Source organism: Polypterus senegalus, chromosome 15, assembly GCF_016835505.1.
Source record: "Polypterus senegalus isolate Bchr_013 chromosome 15, ASM1683550v1, whole genome shotgun sequence".
Lineage (NCBI taxonomy): Eukaryota > Metazoa > Chordata > Cladistia > Polypteriformes > Polypteridae > Polypterus > Polypterus senegalus.
The window spans coordinates 88395487-88423272 of NC_053168.1; the positions used below are offsets into that span (position 1 = coordinate 88395487).

General features: G+C 40.6%; 1 protein-coding gene across 2 annotated transcripts in view; it reads right to left on the bottom strand.

Moving 5' to 3' along the window:
• Positions 1–27786, bottom strand: part of necab1 (N-terminal EF-hand calcium binding protein 1) — a 524092-nt gene that overhangs the window by 278432 nt on the left and 217874 nt on the right. For both annotated transcript variants that reach the window (XM_039737164.1, XM_039737163.1), the window contains exon 4: positions 2374–2399. In XM_039737164.1, the coding sequence (XP_039593098.1) occupies positions 2374–2399 (26 nt within the window). The remainder of the gene's footprint in view (positions 1–2373; positions 2400–27786) is intronic.

Here is a 27786-nt window from a genome sequence, read left to right on the forward strand (position 1 = left end):
ACTTCAACCTGCATCTAGCCCAATTACCTCCTCTACTGAAGCCTGTGAAAAATTCCTCCACTTTTTCAATAATACAATAATCTAAATAATTCAACTAACATAAATCCATCCTCCATTTATGTCTTTCCCTGTCTTCCCAATCCATCCAGTTCTTTTTCAAAATTTTCACCTGTCACATCTACATTTGTTAATTAAGTTTTTTTAAGATAAGGCCCACTACCTGTTTACTGGACCCCATCCCCACTACAGTTCTTAAATCCTCCCTTCATGCCATAATCCCAACTGTTATGACAATAATAAACACATCCCTTGACACTGGCTTTGTGCCAATGTTAAAAAAGTCTGGTCTTGATGCTGAACAATCTTAAAAATTTTCAGCCTGTTTCTCACTTACCTTTTCTATCACAATTTCCTGAATGCGTTATAGCCTCCCAACTCATCAATTACAGTACTTCTAATAATTTGATTGAACCTTTTCAGCTTGGCTTCAGGGTGTAGCAGAGCTATAAAACTGCTCTGCATCCTGGTAACCAATGATTTGCTTATGGTAGCACATGGACAAACCAGCATATTAATTCTGTTAGATCTTAGTGCAGCATTTGACTCTGTCAGACATGGCATTCTACTATCCAGAATGGAGAACATTTGGTGTATCTTTGATTCTGCCCTCCTGTGGTCTAAGTCCTATCTGACTGACAGACAAAAGTTTGTTAGTCTTGCAAACAGCAGATCCAGCTCAGCGCTGTTCACACAAGGGATTCCTCAGGGCTTTGTCCTCAGCCCTTTGCTCTTCTCTGTCTATAGGCTTCCCCTTGGCCATATTATTATTATTATATTATTTGTAGCTATGGACAGGATTATCATTTTTATGCATATGATACTCAACTCTATTTCCATGTTAAAACTGAAACTTCACCTGGGCTTTCTCAGCGTACAACTATGCATCAGTGAAATTAAAACCTGAATGGAGCAGAACTCTTTAAAATTAAAATGCAACAAGTCTGAACTCCTGCAAATTGACACTAAATCACAATACAAGAAACATCCTCTGATTTTGTCAATCTTATTGTGCCCCACCTGCTCTCTATGTGTGACAGGGCCTTCAGGTGTATAGCGCCCAGCCTTTGGAATGTCTTCCCTAAATTAATTAGATCAGCAGACTCCATTCATTCTTTTAAGAAACAACTTAAAACTCATCTGATCAGGAAGGCTTTTAACTTAACCTGACATTCTGTCTCCTCTTTCAGTCTTCCTCTCTGTCCAGATGCTCAGTATAATTTGCTTGTGTGTTATGTCACAAATGATGTTATTTGCTAGGCTTTTTTTTGTACTGAATTTAGTATTTTACACTGGTTTATTGTATTTTATTCTGTTTAATGCTTTTGTATATCCTGTATCTATCTGATTTAGTGTTCTATTTAGTAAACATTTGCATTCAATATTACAAATGCCTGCTGTTTCTTTATTAAACTCTGTGAAGTGCCTTGAGCATGGTAAAGGTGTTATATAAATACAATGTTCTATTATTAATGTTATTATTATTATTATTATTATCCTATACCCCAAGTAAAATATCTGTAAATATGATCCTTATACAGTAAGTGCTGACTTTCAGTTTTCTCCATGTATAATTTAGGAAATAAAATCCAAAGTAAAGCCTGCTCAACAATTGTTGCCTCAAGCAGTAAGGCTGCTGGCTGAGATGTAAAGCTGAAAGATCACTGCCTCAAGTACAAGACACTTAAGAGCTGGTGACTGCCTAAACACTCAATCTAAAAATGGGAAACATCTACAGACCTTGATTTGAATATGAGAAAGTGCATATATAATATCATTAATGAAAGAGACCTCACATTATCAAAGTGGGAACTGGGAGTAAAACTGAACAAGTGCCATAAAAACAGAAGTAAGGCGTATGTCAGGTTGTGTTTTCTGAAGAAACTGAAATTTCTAAAGAAAATGAAGTTTTGTATTTTAATACAAATTTGACTCTCATAGCACCTAAGAATGGTGAAATGTTGTATGTTGGTCAGACATGCAAATAAGAATTTCAGTGTTCTCTGAACACATGCAGTATTACTCCTACAAATACTACTATGACTTCAGTTGAATTTGTTTCTTTTAGATATTTTTTTGTCTAGTGTTTTCCTTTTTATTTAGTAGCTTGACTCATACTTATCAATAAAGTAACAAAGAGTGCTTTTCAATTACAGTATTAACAATCTTAAAAATAATATAGATAATTTGTTGTATAGTTTTATATGTAAGTACCAAGACATACTTCTGACAGTGTATTGAATTTTAAACCAATAAATATACTGTAGATATGATACATTTATTTAAATTTATAAAAATATATGAACAGAGACTCACCGCATAGTTCTTCTGTATCCAAGTTGCTGAAAGAAAATACATGAATGTAAGTTTCAGATGGCAAAAAAGTTGCAGCAAATGTAAAGTGATTTAAAAAAATCAATTATACTTCTTGGAAGATGACCCAAAATGTGCCAGCAATATATAAACTATTACTCATAGAGAGAACATTTGAAATATTACTTGGCACACAAAAATGTATTTACAGTGCATCCGGAAAGTATTCATAGTGCATCACTTTTTCCACATTTTGTTATGATACAGCCTTATTCCAAAATGGATTAAATTCATTTTTTTCCTCAGAATTCTACACACAACACCCCATAATGACAATGTAAAAAAAGTTTACTTGAAATTTTTGCAAATTTATTAAAAATAAAAAAATTGAGAAAGCATGTGTACATAAGCATTCACAGCCTTTGCCATGAAGCTCAAAATTGAGCTCAGGTGCATCCTGTTTCTCCTGATCATCCTTGAGATGTTTCTGCAGCTTAATTGGAGTCCACCTATGGTAAAGTCAGTTGATTAGACATGATTTGGAAAGGCACACACCTGTCTATATACGGTCCCACAGTTGACAGTTCATGTCAGAGCACAAACCAAAGCATGAAGTCAAAGGAATTGTCTGTAGACCTCCGAGACAGGATTGTCTCGAGGCACAAATATGGGGATGGTTACAGAAAAATTTCTGCTGCATTGAAGGTCCCAATGAGCACAGTGGCCTCCATCATCCGTAAGTGGAAGAAGTTCGAAATCACCAGGACTCTTCCTAGAGCTGGCCGGCCATCTAAACTGAGCGATCGGGGGAGAAGGGCCTTAGTCAGGGAGGTGACCAAGACCCCGATGGTCACTCTGTCAGAGCTCCAGAGGTCCTCTGTGGAGAGAGGAGAACCTTCCAGAAGGACAACCATCTCTGCAGCAATCCACCAATCACGCCTGTATGGTAGAGTGGCCAGACAGAAGCCACTCCTTAGTAAAAGGCACATGGCAGCCCGCCTGGAGTTTGCCAAAAGGCACTTGAAGGACTCTCAGACCATGAGAAACAAAATTCTCTGGTCTGATGAGACAAAGATTGAACTCTTTGGTGTGAATGCCAGGTGTCATGTTTGGAGGAAACCAGGCACCGCTAATCACCAGGTCAATACCATCCCTACAGTGAAGCATGGTGGTGGCAGCATCATGCTGTGGAGATTTTTTTCAGTGGCAGGAACTGGGAGACTAGTCAGGATAAAGGGAAAGATGACTGCAGCAATGTACAGAGACATCCTGGATGAAAACCTGCACCAGAGCGCTCTTGACCTCAGACTGGGGCGACGGTTCATCTTTCAGCAGGATAGCGACTCTAAGCACACAGCCAATATATCAAAGGAGTGGCTTCAGGACAACTCTGTGAATGTCCTTGAGTGGCCCAGCCAGAACCCAGACTTGAAGACTAAACATCTCTGGAGAGATCTTAAAATGGCTGTGCACCGACGCTTCCCATCCAACCTGATGGAGCTTGAGAGGTGCTGCAAAGAGGAATGGGCGAAACTGGCCAAGGATAGGTGTGCCAAGCTTGTGGCATCATATTCAAAAAGACTTGACTTAAATTTGCAAAAACCTCAAGTAAACATTTTTAATGTTGTCATTATCGGGTGTTGTGTGTAGAATACTGAGGAAAAAAATGAATTTAATCCATTTTGGAATAAGGCTGTAACATAACAAAATGCGGAAAAAGTGATGCGCTGTGAATACTTTCCGGATGCACTGTAAATAGAGCTTTTTCTTGGCTTTCACATGCTCATTATTTGTGCAGCTCTCTAGGAAAATAAATTAATTTACCTAAAACTTAAACAGTGTCACTAAACTGCTTTGGCCTTTATCTGAAGGTAAAAAACATACTTGATTTAACTAGTACTGTAACTATATAAAAATATATACATCAAATATATTGCTCAAAAAATTAAGGGAACACTTAATCATCACAGTCTAACACCAAGTCTATTAAATTTCAGGGATATCAATCTGTCCAGTTAAGAAGAATAAGCAATTGTGAATAAACTTCACCTGCTTTGGTGCAAATGAAAGCAACAGCAAGACACCCCCAAAATGGGAATGGTATGGCAGGTGATGGCCATAGATAATTGCTCTCTCCTTATCCTTCCTGACTGAATCTTCTCTAGTTTTACATTTTGCTAGTGACCTTGGGCCTCATGCATAACGCTGTGCATAGAATTCACACTAAAATATGCTGTATGGACAAAAGCTGAATCTGTTGCAGGTACTGCCTCATGCTACCAGTAGTGACAAGGGGCCTCATGTATAAACGGGTGTACACACTCAGATACAGTGGGTTAAATACTCAGTGGTACACTGAGAATAACAACATTAAAGCAGTGATGGTATTTAGAATAGTTTGGACATTTGGTGCACCATTATATGGTTACGTGTTGATTACAATGAGATGCCTTAAACTAATAAACAATATGCGGTTAATTTCAGTTAAATGCATTTGATAAAGCTGCATCAGGGATGTGAATCTAAAAACTAAAGGGAAACCACACAGGAACAGTAGCACTGTTTTGACGCTGGGTGCCACCAGTTTGCAAAAGGAAGCAGAGAACTTGTGTATGCCAAGCATTTATCTGGCATGAAAATGTGCGTGGTTTTATGCCAAGTTTAGTTTTTATATATCACAATGTGAACGTGGAAACGGAAGTACGCATCATTTTTCCTTGTACACCCGTTTATACATGAGGCCTCTTGTCACTAGTGGTAGCATGAAGCAGTACCTGCAACAGATTCAGGTTGCACAGGTAGTCCAGCTCCCCTAGAATGGCACATCCATACATGCCACTGCAAAAAGGTTTGCTTTGTCTCACAGTCTCAAGAGCATGGAGGAAACACCTGGAGACAACCCAATACACAAGGAGAGCTGCACAGAGCCATAGAAGGGCATTAACCAAGCTTCAGGACCGGTATTTTCTCCTGTGTGCGAGAAGGAACACGAGGAGCACAACCTGAAACCTATAAAATGACCCCAGTTGGCAACTAGTGTGCATGTTTTTAACCAAACTGCCAGAAACAGACTACATGTGGGCAGCATGAGGGCTCAACATCTTCTACTGGGACATTAGCTCACGGCCCATCAGCAGCTCACCAATACCCTGATCCGCTGTCTCATCAGGAGCATGCCCAGATACTGTTGAGAGTGCATACAGGCACACAGGGTCCATATACTGTACACTATTTAGTCACATTATGAGTTGCTGTGCCAGAATTCACACAAGCTGGATCAGCCTGTGATTTCAGTTTCTGTTTTTGATTTTCGGTGTGTTCAATCCAGCCTTCAATGGGCTGATGGTTTTGATTTCCATTGACCGTTGTTACATCATTCTGTTGCCAACTAATTACACAGTATTACTCAGTAAAGATTTCCATTTGACCATTTTATTCATTGAGATCCAATGTGGGATATAAGTATTCCCTTATTTTTTTGAGGAAAACATATATTATTTATATATTATATAGTAATATATACATCAAATACTGTATATAAACAAATACTAGGACAAAATCATATGAAAAAAAATCTTAAGTTGACCACATTATGTTCATTTTCTATTCATCAGCTGTTTTGTTCCAATAAATCACTCAGGTGATATACAGGTACAGCATATTTTCCTGGTAACTGGATACTGAGATTAAATTAATGAAACAAATAAATATTTCCAACTTGATACAGGATATTGGCACCATTGACATTTGTTTTCGGCAAACCAAGATATTAAAGGAAACTTCACATCAATATATAAAAAAGCAAAATAAAAATGCTAGAATTGTCTGATTCTAAACCAAAATTATATAAAAAAGATAAAGACTGCAGTATACAATATTGTTTTAACTACTGATTGGAGTCCTGGACTGCATCTAAAAATAATGTATTTGCAAATAATTGTGACTGCATCTTTGGATACACTGTCATGCAGGGGCTCCAGAGAATCACCCTTATATTTCAGTGATGGTATGTGATACCACTATAGGACATCTCTTCCCTCAGCTGCTTCAAGAATGCACCAGCTGAGAACATATGACCTGCCCACGAAGCCCAGAAAATGCTGTATCCATTCTAGTCAGAGCCTTATAAGGACAGACATCCTTGGAAGAAAGTGTTAAATTTTTGACTTGTTCCTGGTAAAGGACAAAGCTCCCAACCTGACCTGCTCAGAAAGAGCAATTCTTAAAGCAGCCTACTGAGGAAATTTGAAAAGGTCATTGAGGGCCTAATGCGCCATCATGCACTTTTTTTTTTGTGCGTTAATGTTAAAAAGGAAGGCCCGGCTGGCTTTCCAACTATTCCTCTGGACTATTCCGACTTTCAGGAGATTTCAACTTGTTTCACTCAGAAGTCTAATATTAAATGATAAATTCAGCATTTTACAAGTAAAAGTTATTTTTTCACAATTAGATTTTACATTAAATATCAATTTTTGTTTATACATTTTAAAAATACTGTGAAAGTTCTTTCTATCTTTACCAAAAACATCCTTGTTGAAACAGAAAACATGACTTCAGGATTTTAGAGGTATAAGACCAAAAGGATATCCATCTATCGATCCATCGTCTTCTGCTTATCCGAGGTCAGGTCGCGAGGGCAGCAGCTTGAGCAGAGAGGCCCAGACTTCCCTCTCCCCGGCCACTTCTAGCTCTTCCGGGAGAATCCCAAGGCATTCCCAGGCCAGCTGGGAGACATAGTCCCTCCAGCGTGTCCTGGGTCTTCCCCGGGGCCTCCTACTGGATGGACGTGCCCTGAACACCTCACCAGGGAGGCGTCCAGGAGGCATCCTGATCAGATGTCCGAGCCACATCATCTGACTCCTTTCGATGCGGAGGAGCAGTGGCTCTACTCTGAGCCCTTCCCGGATGACTGAGCTTCTCACCTTATCTTCAAGGGAAAACCCAAACACCCTGCGGAGGAAACTCATTTCAGCTGCTTGTATTCACGATCTCGTTCTTTCAGTCACTACGCATAGCTCATGGCCATAGATGAGGGTAGGAACGTAGATCGACTGCTATTCCGAGAGCTTTGCCTTACGACTCGGCTCCTTTTTCACCACGACAGACCAATGCAGAGCCTGCATCACTGCGGATGCCGCACCGATCTGCCTGTCGATCTCACGCTCCATTCTTCCCTCACTCATGAACAAGACCCCGAGATACTTGAATTCCTCCACCTGGGGCAGGATCTCGCTCCCAAACCTGAGAGGGTACCCTTTTCTGGCTGAGGACCATGGTCTCGGATTTGGAGGTGCTGATTCCCATCCCAGCCGCTTCACACTCAGCTGCGAACCAATTCAGAGAGAGCTGAAGATCAAAGCCTAATGAAGAAAACAGTACAACACCATCTGCAAAAAGCAGTGACCCAATGCAGAGTCCACCAAACCTTACCCCCGTAAAGGGCAGCCCTGGCGGAATCCAACTCTCACTGGAAACGGGTTCGACTTACTGTCGGCAATGCGGACCAAGCTCTGACACCAGTTGTACAGGGACTGAAAAGCCCTTACCAGAGAGTCTGGTACCCCATACTACCTGAGCACCCCCCTCAGGATTCCCCGAGGGACACGGTCGAACGCCTTTTCCAAGTCCACAAAACACATGTAGCCTGGTTGGGCAAACTCCCATGCATCCTCCAGGACTCTGCTAAGGGTGTAGAGCTGGTCCACTGTTCCACAACCAGGACAAAAAACACACTGTTCCTCCTGACTCCGAGGATTGACTAATCGTCTGACCCTCCTCTCCAGAACCCCTGAATAGACTTTTCCAGGGAAGCTGAGGAGTGTGATCCCTCTGTAGTTGGAACACACCCTCCAGTCCCCTTTCTTAAAGACCACCACCCCGGTCTGCCAATCCAGAGGCACTGTCCCCAATTTCCATGCGATGTTGCAGAGACGTGTCAACCAAGACAGTCCTACAACATACAGAGCCTTGAGGAACTCTGGGTGTATCTCATCCACCCCCAGGGCCCTGCCGCCAAGGAGTTTTCTGACCACCACGGTGACCTCTGTCCCAGAGATGGGGGAGCCCACCTCTGAGTCCACAGGCTCTGCTTCCTCATTGGAAGGCATGTTAGTGGGATTGAAGAGCTCTTCGAAGTACTCCCCCCATCGACCCACAACGTCCCGAGTCAAGGTCAGCAGCGCACCATATACGGTGTTGACACTGCACTGCTTCCCCCTCCTGAGACGCCGGATGATGGACCAGAATCTCCTCAAAGCTGTCTGAAAGTCCGTTCTCCATGGCTCCTCCCATGCCTGAATTTTTGCCTCAGCAACCACCGAAGCCGCATTCCGCTTGGCCTTTCAGTACCTATTAGTTGCCTCCAGAGTCCCACAGGACAAAAGGGTCAGGTAGGACTCCTTCTTCAACTTGACAGAATCCCTAACCACCGGTGTCCACCAACGGGTTCAGGGATTGCCGCCACGACAGGCACCGACCACCTTACGGCCACAGCCCCGGTCAGCCGCCTCAACAATAGAGGCACGTAACATGGCCCATTCGGACTCAATGTCCCTCACCTCCTTCGGGACGTGGTCGAAGCTCTACCGGAAGTGGGAGTTCAAGCTACTTCTGATAGGGGACTCTGCCAGACGTTCCCAGCAGACCCTCACAACACGTTTGGGCCTACCGGGCCTGACTGGCATCCTCCCCCACCACTGAAGCCAACTCACCACCAGGTGGTGATCAGTTGACAGCTCCGCTCCTCTCCTCACCTGTGTGTCCAAGACATGTGGCCACAAGTCCGACGACACGACCACAAAGTCGATCATCGAACTGAAGCCTAGGGTGTCCTGGTGCCAAGTGCACATATGAACACCCCTATGCTTGAACATGGTGTTCATTATGGACAATCCATGACGAGCACAGAAGTCCAATAAACACCACTCGGGTTCAGATCGGGGGGGCCATTCCTCCCAATCACTGTCATTGCCCACATGAGCACTGAAGTCTCCCAGCAGTACGAGGGAGTCCCCAGAAGGTATGCCCTCTAGCACCCCCTCCAGGGACTCCAAAAAGGGTGCGTACTCCAAACTGCTGTTCGGCGCATACGCACAAACAACAGTTAGGATAAGGCGGAGGGAGGCTATCCTCTCGTTCATCGGGGTAAACCCCAATGTACAGGCTCCACGTCTGGGGGCAAGAAGTATGCCCATACCCACTCAGCACCTCTCACTGGGGGCAACTCCAGAGTGGTAGAGAGTCCAGCCCCTCTCAAGGAGATTGGTCCCAGAATCCAAGCTGTGTGTCGAGGTAGGCCCGACTATATCTAGCTGGTACCTCTCAAACTCGCGCACTAGCTCAGGCTCTTTCCCCTTCAGAGAGGTGCAGGCCCGGCCACCAGGCGCTCGCCATCGAGCCCCACCTCCAGGCATGGCTCCAGAGGGGGGCCCCAGTGACCCGCGTCTGGGCAAGGAAAAATGGCGACCAAATTTTTTATTCATCATGGAAGGTCTACTGATAACAAAAGGATATGGGAAGTAAAAACATTTTATCATAGAGACTGGGAAGTATATTTTTCAGAAAGGTGTATGTTCCTGTTGATTTGTCTGTTTACAATATCCATTGTGGAGTTTCAATGTAAATAAGGTAAAAAACATGTATATCTGAAGCTGTAAAAATGTGTTTGTACAGGATGCGAAAACAAAAACAAAAAAATGAAGTGATTACAATTTCAATTTAATCTGATTTAATTAAACTTATTTTTGTACAGAACTTTTCACACAGTACTGTGACAAGTTCTGAAGTAAAATGCAAATACTAACTTTACTAATTGTTTGCTGAGCGCATCTAGACACAAAGTATTCTGAAACTGTACAACATAAATGGAGCCCGCTAATATCTGCCCATTAGTTAATAGTTGAACCATGGCCAGATGATAGTGGAGAACAAGTAAACAAAAACTCCAGTCAGGAGTATCCCTGTAGGAAATAAACCTTTGGAGGGTCCATGGTCAGTAATGAGAGAGAAAGCTAAAGATAAAGTTAGACACAGAGTCCTGGAGACCCAGGACAACTTGCCACCCATCCCCTCCTGGGCATTGTACAGTAGATGGCACTGCATTGTCTGTAATCTGATGACAGAAGTTTTATATCTGTTGTTTCTACAGGTGGGCAGCATGGTGACGCAGTTGTAGCGCTGCTGGCTCGCAGTAAGGAGACCTGGGTTTGCTTTCTGGGTCCTCCCTGCGTGGAGCTTGCATGTTCTTCGTGGGTTTCTTCTAGGTTCTCCAGTTTCCTCCCACAGTCCAAAGACATACAGGTTAGGTGCATTGGTGATCTTAAATTGTCCCTAGTGTGTGCTTGGCGTGTGGGTGTGTGTGTGCCCTGAGATGGGCTGACACCCTGCCCGGAATTTGTTCCCAATTTGCTCCCTGTGTTGGCTGGGATTGGCTTCAGCAGACCCCTGTGACCCTATGTTAGGATATAGCAGGTTGGATAATGGATGGATGAATGGATGTTTCTAGATGTCCCCAATTTTAGGTGTCTCTTTTAGTGGCATAAAGACAGCTAAATGAAGAGGGGAAACAGAACAGAGGGACATTAATAACACTTCGTAGTTATTGCAATGCTTATATTTTTGTACAAATGACTAAAAAAAGACATGCAATTTGTACAGCTATTCAGAATCTCTAGTCAGAGTATGCTACAATAAAATAATGAGTCTTCAACCAGGATTTAAAAAAATAGCTGAGACTAAGGGCATCTCTTATATAAGCAAGTGTTCTGTAAGTACTAATAAGTTAAGATAAGTATCTAGGTCCTTCACCATGTAAGGCCTTATATGTAAGAAGGAAAATTTTAAAAGTCAGCTTGAAGCTTAACTGGAAACAAGTGTAAAGACTTCAAAACAGAAGTGATGTTGTTGTACTTTCTACTTCTTGTAATGATTCTTGCAGGGTCGTTTTGAATTAACTGAAGACTTTATAAAGAATGATTTAAATAGCCGTGAATAACACATTGCAGTAGTCAATCCTAGTAAAAGTAAATGCATTAAGTATTTTTTCACTATGCTTCATATTTAGGAAACGTCTTAATTTTGTTTTGGACATGCTCTGTCTCTTGGCATGTCAGAGGACTGGGACTTTGTGAAGTGTGGTCTAGCCTCACTTGAGGAGGCAAATTGGGGAAGGGCTGGTGGGAAGGAAGGGAGCAAGTTACTTCTTATTTATTTTTTTCACCCCAACAACTGTAAGTGCTAACATAATAATAGGTTCCTTATCCATCTACCTGGCAATAAGCATGATACCAAGGTTAAAGTTAATGTATGAAACAACATACCTCCTTTACTTAACATTACAAAATGTCCTCAAAAGTTGAGAAGCAGTGTCTCTCTAACCAAATTGTGAACTTTGTGAGCTGGAATGTCACAGGTATCAATCGCAATCTAAAGAGAAAAAAAGTACTTTCTCAACCAATAGGCCTAAATGCCAAGATAGTACTTTTACATGAGACTCGCTTAACCTCCTTACTGTTGCATTTTATTACAAAAAACATGTATAAAGTGTTGTATTTTTTGGCATGAAAAATTACATTTTTATTAAATCCCAAAAGTGTAATAATAATACAAATAATAATAGTAATGATGAATACAAATAATAATATGAAAAGAAAAATATAATGATGCCAAAATAGCACATAATCTCAAAATGAGTCCTTTGTGTGATGAATCTTAAAGCACGGTGAAAAACACAATCCAACGTCAGAGTCGGGACAATAATAGCATGTTTCTTTTTTGGATTTTCTTTCCCGATTTATCAGTTTTTGAACAGCACACTGCACAGGTACAAGTTGAATGCTGTTTTTTCTGTTGGAGGTATATAATCAACTAGCAAAATAACCGCGCTTAGCAGCGGCAAAGTACTGCCTTAAAATTTTTATTAAGAAGAAAATTAAACCTTTTTAAACTGAGGGAAAATATGCCAATAATTATTTGTTAAGGATCAATTTGTATACCACATTGTGAGTTCGGCCCTCCGGTTATAATATGACCAAGCTGTGCGCTGAGCTTACTCTTGAGCATGCAACGTACAGTTGGCCATGTGAACAGTAATCTTGTTTCAAATCTCACAGCTTGGATTGCTGCAGTCATAATCGGTTTGAGTTTCATGGTTTGTTTCAATTACGACAGTATTTGTAGGACTTGTGTTGAAGAGACATTCGGCATCTGTCAAGCGTTGTAAGTATACAACCGGTTTCATTGATAACTTCACATCCAGCTTTTGAGAGTTTACACATTCATTAACATCAAAGTGTCCAGTACTGAAATCGTCACCTGTAAATCTAAGATGTTTAAGAGGCATAGGCGGTTGTCGAAAGGTGTAAAATATTTAGCCATTTCGGTACACTTGAAAGCGACAACCGAACAATTCAGCAGCAGCCATCAACTCACATGCAGATCCATAGGTGAAGGGCTTAAGCATTTCACTCTTATAGTGCTCCTTGTGGTGTTATGGGTCCACAGCTCGTTAAGAAAAGGCCATTTGTAATAAATAATTGATGTGCTCGCGGCTTATCGAGGGGACGTTGGACCATAGTGAGCCGCGGGACGATCCGTAGGGTGTGGGCGTTTCTCACCTAGTGCACAGGTGAGGAACTGCCCACATTCATGATTGTCCCGCGGCTAATGCTGCAGCTGCTGTGGCCCTCGTCATTTTAAAAAGAAGCGCGAGTCGGTTTTAGAGGAAGAAAGAAACGTTCGGAGGGAAAAAGAAATGGAGAGAGAAAGAAGGAAAGGAGAGGACGGAGGTTACCGGGAGCAGGAGAGGAAGCAGACGGTGCGTGAGTGTGGTGAGCGCGCGATCGAGCGCTCGTGGACAGCTGCATGGAAGCTGGGTGTTAGGCCGACACCCTTGTGTTGGTGTTGATGTCGCTCCCGCTGAGCGATCAGGTAGCGGGAGTGACCAGGGAAGGCGACTGGCCGCGGAGAGGCCATGGAAAGGCAGTGGAAGTCGGGAGACTTGGTGGTGGGAATCCCCAACGTGAGCGACCTGGCCGTTGTGGGAAACCAAGTTCTCCGGGACTGGGATGAGTGCCATACCGAAGCCAGGGATCGGGAGGTCTCCAGTCTCGTGCGTGTGTTTCAGGAGGGCAGCTACAGAGAGCGTCTTGCCTGCTGCGATGCCCAAACGGGATTAGCAGGTGAGACGCATACAGAAAATAGGCACCGGATTTTGTTAGTGTTTTAAGACTGCTTCCAAGAGAAGATTTTAACCTCATGATTTTAAGGATTGTTTTTTCTATTTATTGATTTTTAACCTCCACGTGTTCTTTTTATGGATTATTTATTTAATGAAGAACTGCACTATTTATTTGAACACTGTTTTTGTTTTGATGGACAGTTTTAAATAAAAGCACTATTGCACTTTTTGTACCACCCCTTGCTCAATTGTTTATTTGCCTTCACTGACTAGCTCACTTGGCAACATTATCGACGATGTTGGGTTCAAGGGTTCCCAACAGCAAAGGGAGTGTGGAGCCAGAACCCACATCGTCACACTCCTGTGTAGTATAATTATGTCCTGTACCGTCATCAGTCCACACCTTGAACCTGTCCCAGTTATTCAATACATAAGACACAATGTTCCTCCGGATATCAAGAGTGAGCCTGATATGGCTGTGCAATATGTAACAAAGAGAATGGAAAAGGTAGGTGCCATCTCCGGGCATGGAAACCACTCGGTAACTGACAGTTCTTTGATCGATGGTGATCACCTCGATAGACATGTTAATGGGGGTACGGTTGGAATGATAAAGGAAATGGGTACCTGAACAATGTAAAGTAAGTCTAAAATACCTACACAATAACTATAATCGTAATAAACGAACAATAAAACAGCGGAGAAGCCGTGGATTAAATAAAAAGGCTGTAGTTATCAGCAGGGAGACGTGAATCTCGTGGGGAAGCAAGGAAGGGAATGTAGAGACTGGAGCGACGGACGGCCTTATATAGGCAGGCAGCCAACAATGTGGGAGGCGTTGGGATGGGGGACCCAATGCCGCCTCACACGATGACCGAGCTGCAGGCTATGGATGTATATATGTACGTAAGTAGGATTCAGTTAGCGTTGGGAACCCGCATACCAAATTTCTTTATGCTGGGCCCATAAGTAACAAAGACCGTTTAAAGGTTCAATATGGCGGCCGACAGTGGCATCATACCACCGAAATAAGTACGTACATTGGTCTCGTTTAGCGCAGGGAAGCCACCTACCAAATTTCGTGAAGATGGGGCTATAAATAAGAAAGTTCAACATGGCGGACGTTGTCGACCCTTATGACCGTTACACGTAGAATTTCGAAATGAAACTTGCTTAACATTTGTAAGTAAGCTGTAAGGAATGAGCCTGCCAAATTTCAGCCTTCTACCTACACAGGAAGTTGGAGAATTAGTGACGTTGGAAAGTTAAATATGGTGGCTGACAGTGGTGTCATACCACCGAAATAAGTACGTACATTGGTTTCGGTTAGCGCAGGGAAGCCGCCTACCAAATTTCGTGAAGATGGGGCCATAAATAAGAAAGTTCAACATGGCGGACATTGTTGACCGTTACGCGTAGAATTTCGAAATGAAACCTGCTTAACTTTTGTAAGTAACCTGTAAGGAATGAGCCTGCCAAATTTCAGCCTTCTACCTACACGGGAAATTGTAGAATTAGTGACGTTGGAAAGTTCAATATGGCGGCCGACAGTGGCGTCATACCACCGAAATAAGTACATACATCGGTTTTGGTTAGCGCAGGGAAGCCACCTACCAAATTTCGTGAAGATGGGGCCATAAATAAGAAAGTTCAACATGGCGGACGTTGTCGACCGTTATGACTGTTACGTGTAGAATTTCGAAATGAAACCTGCTTAACTTTTGTAAGTAAGCTGTAAGGAATGGGCCTGCCAAATTTCAGCCTTCTACCTACACAGGAAGTTGGAGAATTAGTGACGTTGGAAAGTTAAATATGGTGGCCGACAGTGGTGTCATACCACTGAAATAAGTACGTACATCAGTTTTGGTTAGCACAGGGAAGCCGACTCCCAAATTTCGTGAAGATGGGGTCAGCCTTCTACCTACATGGGAAGTTGGAAAATTGGTGACGTTGGAAAGTTCAATATGGCGGCGGACAGTGGCGTCCTACCATCGAAATAAGTAAGTACATCGGTTTCGGTTAGCGCAGGGAAGCCATCTACCAAATTTCGTGAAGATGGGGTCATAAATAAGAAAGTTCAACATGGCGGACGTTGTCGACCGTTATGACCGTTACGTGTAAAATTTCGAAATTAAACCTGCTTAACTTTTGTAAGTAAGCTGTAAGGAATAAGCCTGCCAATTTTCAGCTTTCTACCTACATGGGAAGTTGGAGAATTAGGAGTGAGTGAGTGAGTGAGTGAGTCAGTCAGTCAGTCAGTGAGTCAGTCAGTCAGTCAGTCAGTGAGTGCTTTGCCTTTTATTAATATAGATAAAATGTCTATCAATAAGAGGCTCTGGATTGATCCGCAATGTGCTGGGATGACTGTGTCTCTTTAGCGGTAGTGTGGACGGTGGATGTGCGGCAATGATTTGATCTACAAGCTGGTATGTAAAGTTTGCATGAAATACAGTTTCACCGCTTTTTGTTTGTATAAAACAAATGTATTCCAAATGCATTGTTCCACCAGATAACAAAATATTTTTTTTGTAGTATTTCTTTGGTTGCCTCCGCATAACTGGATAGAAAGTCAATTCTTGATCCACATTATTTATGCCACACATCGTGTTATTGCAGTCGACCACAGCACAAGGCTTCGTAACCTGCTTGTTGCCTTTTGCCTGTACAGTGACCATAGCTGTATTATGTACAGTGCTAAAAAGACAAACATCTTTCTTGTCTTTCCATTTCAGAGCAAGCACTTTACCCTTCTTCCAAGCTACCAGCACACCTCGCTGTAATTTAGCTCTGCCAAAGTCTTCAGGCTTGCCATGACAAATGGGACACACTGTTCCATATGCGTCAGTCTTTTTTTGCAGCAAGATGTCAAATAGCTCTGGCGGAGTATAAAAATTGTCCATGATTACACCTTGATCCAGCAGAGCATCTATCAATGTTATTGATGTTATATGACGTAGCAAAGCCGTACTGACTGCATTTGGATCAAACATCGTCACTTTCCCTGTGTACCGAACCAAATTCCAAAGGTACCCCATTTTAGATTAACAAAGCTTGTAAAACTTTATGGCAAATCTTACTCTTTTTGACATGATGTACTGTATCCATGACAGTCTGCCCTTATAAGCCATAAGACTTTCATCGATGCTGACATCATGGTCTGGAATGTAAACGCTCTGGAATTTTACTACAATGGCCTGGTACATCTCTCGAATCTTCTTCAGTTTGGGTGCTGGATTGGGTATTCTCATCAAAGCCTTCATTGTTGGTAAAGTGAAGATATTTCATAATTAGTGAAAACCTATACTCAGACATAATTTCTCCAAAGAATGGCAGTACTGACAGCACTTTTGAAGCCCGAGTGATTCTCGGTTCTAACGCTTATGCAAGACGCATATGTACAGTTGCCCGAGTTACACTTGGGACTAACACTTTTAGCATGGTTTTTGCAGCCCGAGTAACACTCGGGTCTAATGCTAAGGAGGCTACTAAGTAAGGACCAGTTTCGAATGAAAAAAGATTGCACTGGCCAAATCTTACACTTAAGCTATAAACAGAAAACTAGAAGTGTGGGAAACCTGACACATAAAACAATCTCATTTGCAGTATCACACGTAGGATCTGATCCTGAAGAGCAATACATCATCGTGTGGGTAATTTATTTAATTAGAAATAATTTTGATAAATATTTATGGACCTCTGTGGTGGGCTGGCGCCCTGCCCGGGGTTTGTTTCCTGGCTTGTGCCCTGTGTTGGCTGGGATTGGCTCCAGCAGACCCCCGTGACCCTGTAGTTAGGATGCAGTGGGTTGGATAATGGATGGATTTATGCACCTAATGTGTACAACACAGATTTCATCCAAAATTAATTTGCATTGGTTCCCAATGAACACTCATAACATTATAATGGCCGGACACTTTAATTGTGTTTTAAATCTAGACCAGGATAGGTCTTCAATTACAGTGGTGATAATATCTTATACTGCAAAAACAATCACATAGTTTGTCCATCTATCCATTTTCCAACACAGGGTCATGGGGGTCTGCCGGAGCCAATCCCAGCGAACACAGGGCACAAGGCAGGAACCAATCCCGGGCAGGGTGCCAACCCACCGCAGCACATAGTTTGTAATGGATCAAAACTTATTAGACCCATGGAGAATTTTAAATCCAGACTCAAGGGCATATTACTTCTTCTAATCAGTACATCATAGTTACTCAAGAATTGATTATTTCTGTATTAACTGAGTCAAAATAGATCAATTGTTTACTCCCATAAAGAAAAATTACAGAAGATTATACCATTTTCATCATAACCTATGCTACTTAAATTGCAGTCAAGTCTGAATGGACAAATATTCACACATGGCTAAAGCCTAACATCCATAAATTGTAATGATTTTTGGGATTCACAAATAAAAAATAAATTACTGAGATAGGTTATTGTTTCCTGACACAATACCAGATGGTATTCACATTCAATTAACAGACATAAATGTCAATGGACAATAAATTCTATCTATCACTCTGGGAACAATAGAATGTTACCAATCTGTTCTGCATAATTTTGGATTTTTTTATGGATTATGCAACCGTCTGTGCTCCATTGTTTTCTCCAACCCCAGAGCTCATTAGCTCTCCTTATTTAACACATATTGTAGATCTAATTGATAACCACAAGTTAAACATTGCTTCCACTCTGATTTCAGTTTTTACGAAAGACTATTAAAGTACATTAAATCGTATTTAAAATAAAAAACAGACAACTGATCCAAATAAGACACATGATTATTTGCTTGCTGAATAACTTGGTTTTTTTTTATCTTGTACCATATCTTTATTATTCACATCATTTCTTGTAAAGCCTTGAAATAACGTTCAACTGAAACTATACTTTCTATTTTGTTCTATTGCATCATCAATTAGAACCAAAATTTATATTAGGATGGCTTAACAACCAAGATTGATTTTTTACAGACTGTTCAAGCAATTTGTGTTTACATATAATAAATATACGTGCTTTGAGCCTATGCTATCAATTTCTGTCTTTATGTTGTGTATAAGCCTGAAGATGACAAGTGTTTAATCCAAGTTCTGAATGTGCTGTGCCCCTCCGCATTCATATCATTGAACATGTAAAAAAGAATTTCATTGTACTATGTACTTGTGATAGTACTAGAACTACTGAGTTAAAACTGAGCTAAGTGTAAACCTTTATCTATCCATTTTGGATCAAATAAACATGTTGACAATAAATTAGGGAATAGAAGTATAAAAGGTTGCCAGCTTGAATATGTTACAGTTAGGAAATTGGTTTCCAAGTGCACTACCATTATTGTACACCATAAATAATTATTGTGAGATATTAAACAGATGTTATAATTGAATTCAACATGTTCACATTCAATAGTTTTCATTCTGAGAATATAAGCTCCATTAAAATCTTTATAAGACATTGCTTGATATATTAGGAATGATTGCTTACAGTGAATGCACTGAAACAGAGGTGCATTTTAAATAAACTGAACAAATAATTAAAATGGGAGAACAAAGAAAATATGTTTCCCGTAATACCTAATGAAGATTACGTAGGAATCAACTAGGCCTTTATGTGCAATGAAGATATCAACAAAAAGAATGTTGATTTGCTGAAGACTAATGCTACCTGTATTTGTTTATCTTTACTCAAAGCACCATTGGATCATAAAGTGGTCATTATAAAGCAATTAGACCTTCTTTTATTACTGCTGTCTGCCAGTGCTCTAGTTTCAAGAGAGGCTAATTAATGCATGAATTATAAACAAAGTGATAAACACTGAAATGTTCTTTTTGCTATCCAGTAATTCAGTTTCCAAGTAAGCACTGTTTGCATTCAATAGAATCTTTCTCTGAAACTCATGATGAAGTGTATGTATGTATACATTAAAACCCTTCTGAAAGCTCTTTGAAACACTTTGTGTTCTGCGCTCCACTGATAAATCTAAATTTATTTGAGCCCTTCCTAGAAGATTCTGTGCTGAACATGGTGCATTATACTATTTGAAGCAACCCATAAAAAATCTTATACATAAAGAGAGATGCCATAGGGGAACCAAGGATTAGTAAACAACATAGAGCCTTAAAAATCGATGCAAATAGACCTAGACGCAATTCTAATTTGGATGAAAAGATGTAGCGTAAGTGTGAGATAAATGTGAATATCCAGAAGCAAATACAAAAACAATATGATAAAGCCTTATGAATCCTGATATCCTGATTAATCTCCACAACCTGAAAGAGTACATAAGCAATTAAAAGGGAAAAAATGTTACTGACTAAAAAACAAATTGTGAAATACAAGTCAAAAGAGGTTACATTTAACATGTAAAATACAATTGTGAGGCCAAACTGCGTAATCTGCATTTTTTAAAAAATATACTACAGGAAGTGCATACGTGTGCTAGAAAAAGTTAGAAGAGCTATTAATGTATCTCTAGGCCTTTGAGCTATGAAAATACATGAACGAAAATGCATAAAGAAACTGAGATGACATAAAGAAAATGTTTAAAATTATGGAATGTGTTAGGTGGGTGAATGACAAATAATCTCAAATGAATGACAAATGAATTCTTTAGTCAGAATACAGAGGCACAAATGGGAGCTGATTAGCACAAATTTCACACAAATTGTGGGTTATATTTTTGTATTTATTTACATAGGGAATCATAGATATATTTAATAGGCTACCACACTCAGGACCTTAACATCTTTATTTTAATTCATTTTGTTAACTTTCAATAGTAAGTTAGCAGTAGAAGTATCCTGTTATGCATGAGACATGTTGCTATAGTATATATCATGAAATTGTACTCATAACTTCGATTTGCACTAAATGAAGAAGAATGCAGAAGATCTTAAACTGATCTAATACTGATCTGATACTGAACTAATTTGAATAATACAATTTCATGTCACCTTAAATTTGATCAGTCTTTGTTAAAAAAAACAGCAAGTTCTGAAACCAAGAATCATCTATACAACAATTCAAAGACCTATACAAATTTAACTTTACCAACCTGATGGAATATGTTATTCAAGATGTTATGAAGTAACCAACTGATCATATACAGTATATATATATATGATATATATATACATATATACAGTAGAACCTCGAGATACGAGTTTAATTTGTTCCAGCACTGAGCTTGTATAGCGAATTTCTCGTATCTAGAACAAACTTCCCCATTGAAAATAATGGAAATCCATTTAATCCATTCCGCACCCCCAAAAATATCAACATAAAAATCAATTTTCCTAACAAATAACACTGATAAATAAGTGTGGATACACTTTGTCTGCTGAGCGTCATGTGATCATAACTGAGCTGATGGTTCTTCTCTCTCGTGTCTCTCTCTCCTTATCTCTCTCGCTCACGCACGCGTCTCTCTCTCTCTCTCCTTATCTCTCGCTCGCGCACGCATCTCTCTCTCTCTCTCTCTCCTTATCTCTCTTGCTCACTCGCTCGCGCTCTCTCTCTCTCTCTCTCTCTCTCTCTCTCTCTCTCTCTCTCTCTCTCTCCTCTTTAGGGTAGAGAAAAGCCAAGCAAAATGACACCTTTTATTGGCTAACTAAAAAGACTACAATTTGGAAGCTTTCGAGGCAACTCAGGCCCCTTCTTCAGGCAAGATGTAATCAAAGCTTGCATATTGTAATCTTTTTAGTTAGCCAATAAAAGGTGTCGCTTTGCTTGGCTTTTCTCTACATTCATAATGGCTAACACGGTACAACACCCTAGTACTCCTCTTGAGGGAAATCATCTCCTATTCTCTGTCTGCATGTCCGCAATATTTTTGGATACGCTTATACGGTGAACTGCTACAGCGAAACAATGAAATCAAAAGCACACAAACGCGTAGATCCTCAAGCTACGGGAGAACAAGGAACACTGAGTGAGCTGACAGGCTGGCAGTGTCAGATTGGGTGAATCCCAGAGTTGAGGCGGATTGGGAAACGCGTCACGCATTAACAACAGCCTGGCTCGTGGCTCGTTACGTGAGCCAATGCTCGTATTTAGATCCAAATTTTTCGCTCATACTTTCCTCTTATCCTGAATTTCTCGTATACAGAGGTGATCGTATCTCGAGGTTCCACTGTAAATATATATATATATTATATATATATACATACAGTATATATATATATATATATATATATATATATATACAGTGCATCCAGAAAGTATTCACAGCGCATCACTTTTTCCAAATTTTGTTTTTACAGCCTTATTCCAAAATTGATTAAATTAATTTTTTCCTCAGAATTCTACACACAACACCCCATAATGACAATGTGAAAAGCGTTTACTTGAGGATTTTTCAACTTTATTAAAAATAAAAAAACTGAGAAATCACATGTACATAAGTATTCACAGCCTTTGCTCAATACTTTGTCGATGCACCTTTGGCAGCAATTACAGCCTCAAGTCTTTTTGAATATGATGCCACAAGCTTGGCTCACCTATCTTTGGCCAGTTTCGCCCATTCCTCTTTGCAGCACCTCTCAAGCAAATGAATTTAATCCATTTTGGAATAAGGCTGTAACATAACAAAATGTGGAAAAAGTGATGCGCTGTGAATACTTTCTGAATGCACTGTATATAGTAAGAAAAGGTGCTATATAGTCGCCTGAACCGACACAGATGGACACTGGAGGCACATATAAATGGAAAGACTTTTATTTTTCTGTAGCTGGAGGGCACATCTTCCCCGTAATCCCTCCAGCCACAACATGTGAAACAAAGCAAAACACTCTTCTCTTCCTCCACCACTCCTCCCTGGCAACCGCGTCCTGTTCCTCCTGATTCTGGCCACTGAGTGGTGGTCGCTGCCTCCCATTTATTGGGTAACCGGAAGTGCTCCAGGTAAGGTGAAACTAGTGCCCAAAAGGGCCAGCAGCTCCTGCTGCAGCACCCCCTGGCGGCATCTGCAGTACCCCACAGAGTTTCACAGAACTCCAACCCCCATGAGGCCCTAGGGGAGTCAGAGGCACTGCTGCAACCCAGGAAGGCTGCCATCTAGCGTCTAGGGATAGATACTGGGCTTCCCACCCTTGTCCCCCTGGCAGATGTGGTGAAGGGATGTCCTGGCCAGGCATGGTCCCCGGCCATCCGTTGTTTTATATATATATATATATATATATACACACACACACACACACTCTAGGGGGCTCTTCCCCCTGCTCATGTCGCTCCTCAGCCCCGGGTTTGGTTTACTGGATATATAATTTAAAGAGATTTTTATTTTCATGGGAATTGTTACATAAGCATTATTTTCACTTTTACTTTAAAACTTTTGTAAAAACAATACTTGTCCTTTATTTCCGGCTCTGGGCGTGGTTAAATCTTTCTTGCAGGACGTATAACGTTACTCGTGTTGTGAAGGGGGGTTGGCTGAACGCACGCTAAGGAGATGCCGTCAGATCATATGCTGTCTTACTGCTGGTGCTGCTGCTGGAGAGTTGTGTGTTCTTTATGTCACGCTGCACATCGATCATTTAAAACAGGGGTGCCCAATGCATCAATCGTGATCGACCGGTAGATTGCAAAGGTAGTGCAGGTAGATAGCGTTGCATTCAAAAAAAATTTTTTTAAACGTTAGTCTATCATATATCCTCCCTATGGCATTTGCCACTTGATTGACATACAGGGCGGCCAATCTGAGATCTCTTTTCTTCTAACACACTGGTCATCCCGCACGCATGATCAAACATGCAAGCTGCTGCAAAACTCCGGCTGTAATCTAGTTAGCCTTCCAATTTATATTGACTAAAGAAGGGATTTAAAAAAAAATGTTTGGGGAGGGTATGGGCTGGATGTGGAATAGGAAGAGGAATTTTTTTCTCACAATGTCACAATTGAAGAGCGTTTGTCTGATCTGTCTATTTATAATTGCTATTCCAAAGAAGGAAAATGTGGAAAAGCACTTTTGAACTGTTCATTAAAACTACGAGAAAGGAGAGGGAACTAAAATCGCAGTTAATCGGACAGCCGTCATTTTTCACTCGGATGAATTCAAAAGCTCCTTGACTGCATTATTCGGCTCTACTTATTTCTGCGAGTCAGCCTTTTCCCACATGAAGATTATTAAATCCAAATACTGTAGTAACCATAAATGTATTGAATTGTTATCGTGCCATAAAATTTATTCAGTTATGCAAGGTTCAACAACATATATTTTATGTATAAAGTATACTGTATATGTATATATATATATATATATATATAAATATATTATTTTTAATGTAGGTAGATCATTTTGACCTGGTCATTTTAAAAGTAGCTCGCAAGGCGAAAAAGTGTGGGCACCCCTGATTTAAAAGCCTGTACAGCAGCTGTCCTTTTGCCACTTCGTGTATCTGCTGCTCGCGTTGTTAAGCGTTTGGATCATCTGCTGGCTTCCTGCTGCTGCTGCTGGCAAGCTGCGTGTTCTGCTTGTCAATTGTTGTTGTTTTAAGAGCTGGGAGCACATGATGTCTGTCTACCAAAAGCATTCCAACAACTGCTTGGTTAGACGTCCATGAACATGTTTTAAATGTTGTCTCATTGCCTTGTCGGGGGACATCAAATTGTCTTCCGAGAAGATCACATCTCGTCTCCATAGTCTCCCTCCCAGGATTTTTTTATAATAGAGAAATCTCGTCCATTACGGGAGATGGACGTCTAAAGCGGAGCTCCATTAGCAGCGGCTTATTTTTTCTCTTATTTCTTATTATCCGAAGTATCCTGTATTTACCCAACCCGTGGAGTTTCTACTACAGTATATAAATATGAGTAACACGGAAAGCAGTCAGAAAGAAATGGAAAAGAAACCTAAAGCTACAACCAAGTCTAGACAGGCATCAGACAATAGTATAAGGTACAGCCTTTCAGAGACTGACCTGGAACAGGCAGGCGAAAGCACAGACTTCCCAGGTACCTGCTCCACTGCAACATCTCCAGTCAGGTGCAAAAATGGGAGCGAATGTGCAAGTGATGCGGGTCACGATAGCTCGCCGATTCCAGAAGATCACTTGAAACTAGAGATGGCCTTGCAGTCCGCGCATTCATCTAATCCTCGCAAGCCAGAAGCATCAGCTGTAGCGGGGTTTGCCACTTCACCCGTGGAGCACGAAAGCCGAAACGATTTGTCCAAACTGAAGGAAATGATTGCAACATTGGCCACGGCCACGAGTGAGCTCAAGAAAGACATTCAGAAAAATATGAAGAAAGAAATAAATGGCTTGCTCAAGACAAATGAGAAGACAAACGAGAAGCTGCGGCTGGAGCTGCAAGAGATGCAGCAGGAATATAGAGACTTGGAAAAAAGTATCTTTAATTGATGCAGTCTTTAAAGATATGCTGAAAAAATTGAGGAACACATTTAGGAAAATGCGTCTAAACTGAGAGAACTTGAACTCAGCTGGAAGACGTTAAGCAGACATTCACGGCTTGAATTGAAATAGCGGAACATTTGACATCTAACACCGATGGAAAAGCTACAGCTGCGAATTCCAAATGCAAAAAACTCAGAGACAGACTTGCGGCTCTGGAAGATGGAAGCAGAAGGAATGATATTAGAATCGAAGGTCTACCTGAGAATCGTGAAAGTCCAAACCCAGTGAAATTCGGAGCTGAACTATTCTCAAAAATAATTGGAGAGGACTTTAAATCAGATACCGAGATAGCAGCAGCTTATCACATCCTTGGATCAAATACCTTTAAACCTAGGTCTTTAATTATCCGCTTCGAGAGATTACAATTTAAGCTTGATGTAATGGCACTTCTCAGACACAAACAAGAGTTTATACTTGAAAATAACCACATTCGTATTTTCCCTGATTTCTCACCCTCAACAGCTGCTAAAGATGAAGCTTTTTACAACATTAAACAGCAGTTACAGAAAGCTGACATCAGATACAGCCTCTTGTATCCTGCCAAACTGAAAGTGGACATTTAACATAAATATCACATCTTCTCTTCTACAGATGAAGCAGAAAAGGAATTAAGAAGGCTGATCCCGACACTTTTTTGAAATATAAAAGTGAGTCGCATCCTGTCATGGTATGGCAAGAAGATATTATCTACTATCTGATCTGCTTGCAATGATACGGGTACCATAATAATACATCCCTTTCTCTTCTCAGACACTTTTTGTTTATGTTTATGTTTTAATTATAATTGTAGCCATAAGTGTGGAAGAAATTAAAGCAGCTTCTATTCTAAAGGAAACATCTTACCCTTGGTTTATTGTTATTGATATTATTGCATTAGGGTTTACTATGCCTATCCAGGGCCACTTTTTAACACCACTCCCTGGGTTTACTGTCTTAATATTTTAATTATATTCTATGCTTATAGTCTGTTAATGATAATATTTTATGCTTACAGTATTTAGACATTATTGGCAATAGATATCTCTACTTTTTAATCCCCAAATGCTGCTGCTGGGGTACTTGTTTTGTTTTGGACGTACTCTGTCTCTAGGTATATGAGAGGACGTGGACCACTTGTGAAGTGGTGTTCAGCCTCACATGGGGAGGCAAAATGGGGGTGAGAGGATAAGGCGGGGAGATAAAGAGAGCAAGCTATATGTAATTTATTATTTTAATCCTTATAATGATAACTACCAATGTAACAATAAGCTGCACGGGTAATAACTAAAAATTGGAAATTAAGGTTAAAGCTGTCTCACAGTTAAGACTACAGAAAAAATTTAGAATCAATGTCTCCATGATGGGACAGTTAACTTTGTAAGCTGGAATGTTAAAGGCCTGAATCATGTATTAAAGAGAAAGAAAGTATTCTCTAACCTAACAGGTTTAAACGTGAAGATAGTATTTTTACAGGAGACCCACTTACTAAGCAAGGATCAGTTCCGGCTGCAAAAGAACTGGACTGGCCAAATGTTCCATTCCAGCTTTACTACGAAAACTAGAGGTGTGGGAATTCTCATACATAGAACAGTGTCATTTGTGGTTTCAGATGTAGTATCTGATTCTGAAGGGAAATATGCAATTGTCATGGGCAATTTATTTAATTGTAAAGTGATTTTGATAAATGTTTATGCGCCCAATGTCCATGATAGGGAATTCATGCAAAATGTATTTACATCCATTCCCAATGTGAACACTAATAAAATGATAATGGCTGGGGACTTTAATTGTGTTTTAAATCCACTTTTGGATAGGATTCTTGTCACAGGGGGGATGACATCTAACACTGCAAAGACAATTACACAGTTTTTAACATATTCCTTCTACTCACCAGTGCATCATTGCTACTCAAGAATTGATCATTTCTTTATAGATAATAATTTCTTGCCTACGATTAAATCTTGCAAGTACGACACTATTGTTATTTCCAACCGTGCCCCTTTGATCTTGGAGCTAAAATCATTAGGCCCCACACACTCATCTCACAGATGGCGTCTTAACCCACTTCAGACGAGAACTTACAGAATTTATATCCAAACAAATCAGTTTCTTCCTAGAGACAAATACATCCTCAGTGGTCTCTGCAGGAATACTCTGGGAAACTCTAAAGGCCTTCTTAAAAGGACAGATTATTTCATATCTTTCCCACAGAAATAAATTAGAAACCAATAAGGTATTAGAGCAAACCAGCAAGAATAGATCAAGCGCATGCCAGGTGTCCAAGTGACGCTCTTTATAGGAAAAGACACCCCAGAGATGATATTATTGTTGGATGCAGAAAAAGAATTCAACATGATTGAATGGAACTACCTTTTTACTACATTAGAGAAATTTGGGTTTGGTCCAAATATTTGTGCATGGATCAAACTACTGTATACCAATCCAGAAGCTTCAGTTTGTATTAACAACATTTGTTCAGATTACTTTAAACTAGAACATGGTACCAGACAAGGATGCCCCTTGTCACCACTGCTTTTCCCAATAACCATTGAACCACTGGCAGTTCACTGTTGAAATGCTTATCAGCTAAAGGGGATTATCAGAGAAGGACGTGAACAGAAAATTTCTCTTTATGCAGATGATATGGTATTGTATATATCAGACCGACAAAATACTGTGCCTGCAATCTTAACAGCACTTACAGAATTTCAAAAGATCTTTGGTCTCAGAATTAATTTGACTAAAAGTGTGCTCTTTCCAGTGAAGTCTCAAGCATACAATATCAGATTGGGCACCTTCCCTTTTATCATTGCAGATCAGTTTAAATACCTAGGGGTAAATATCACAAGTAAA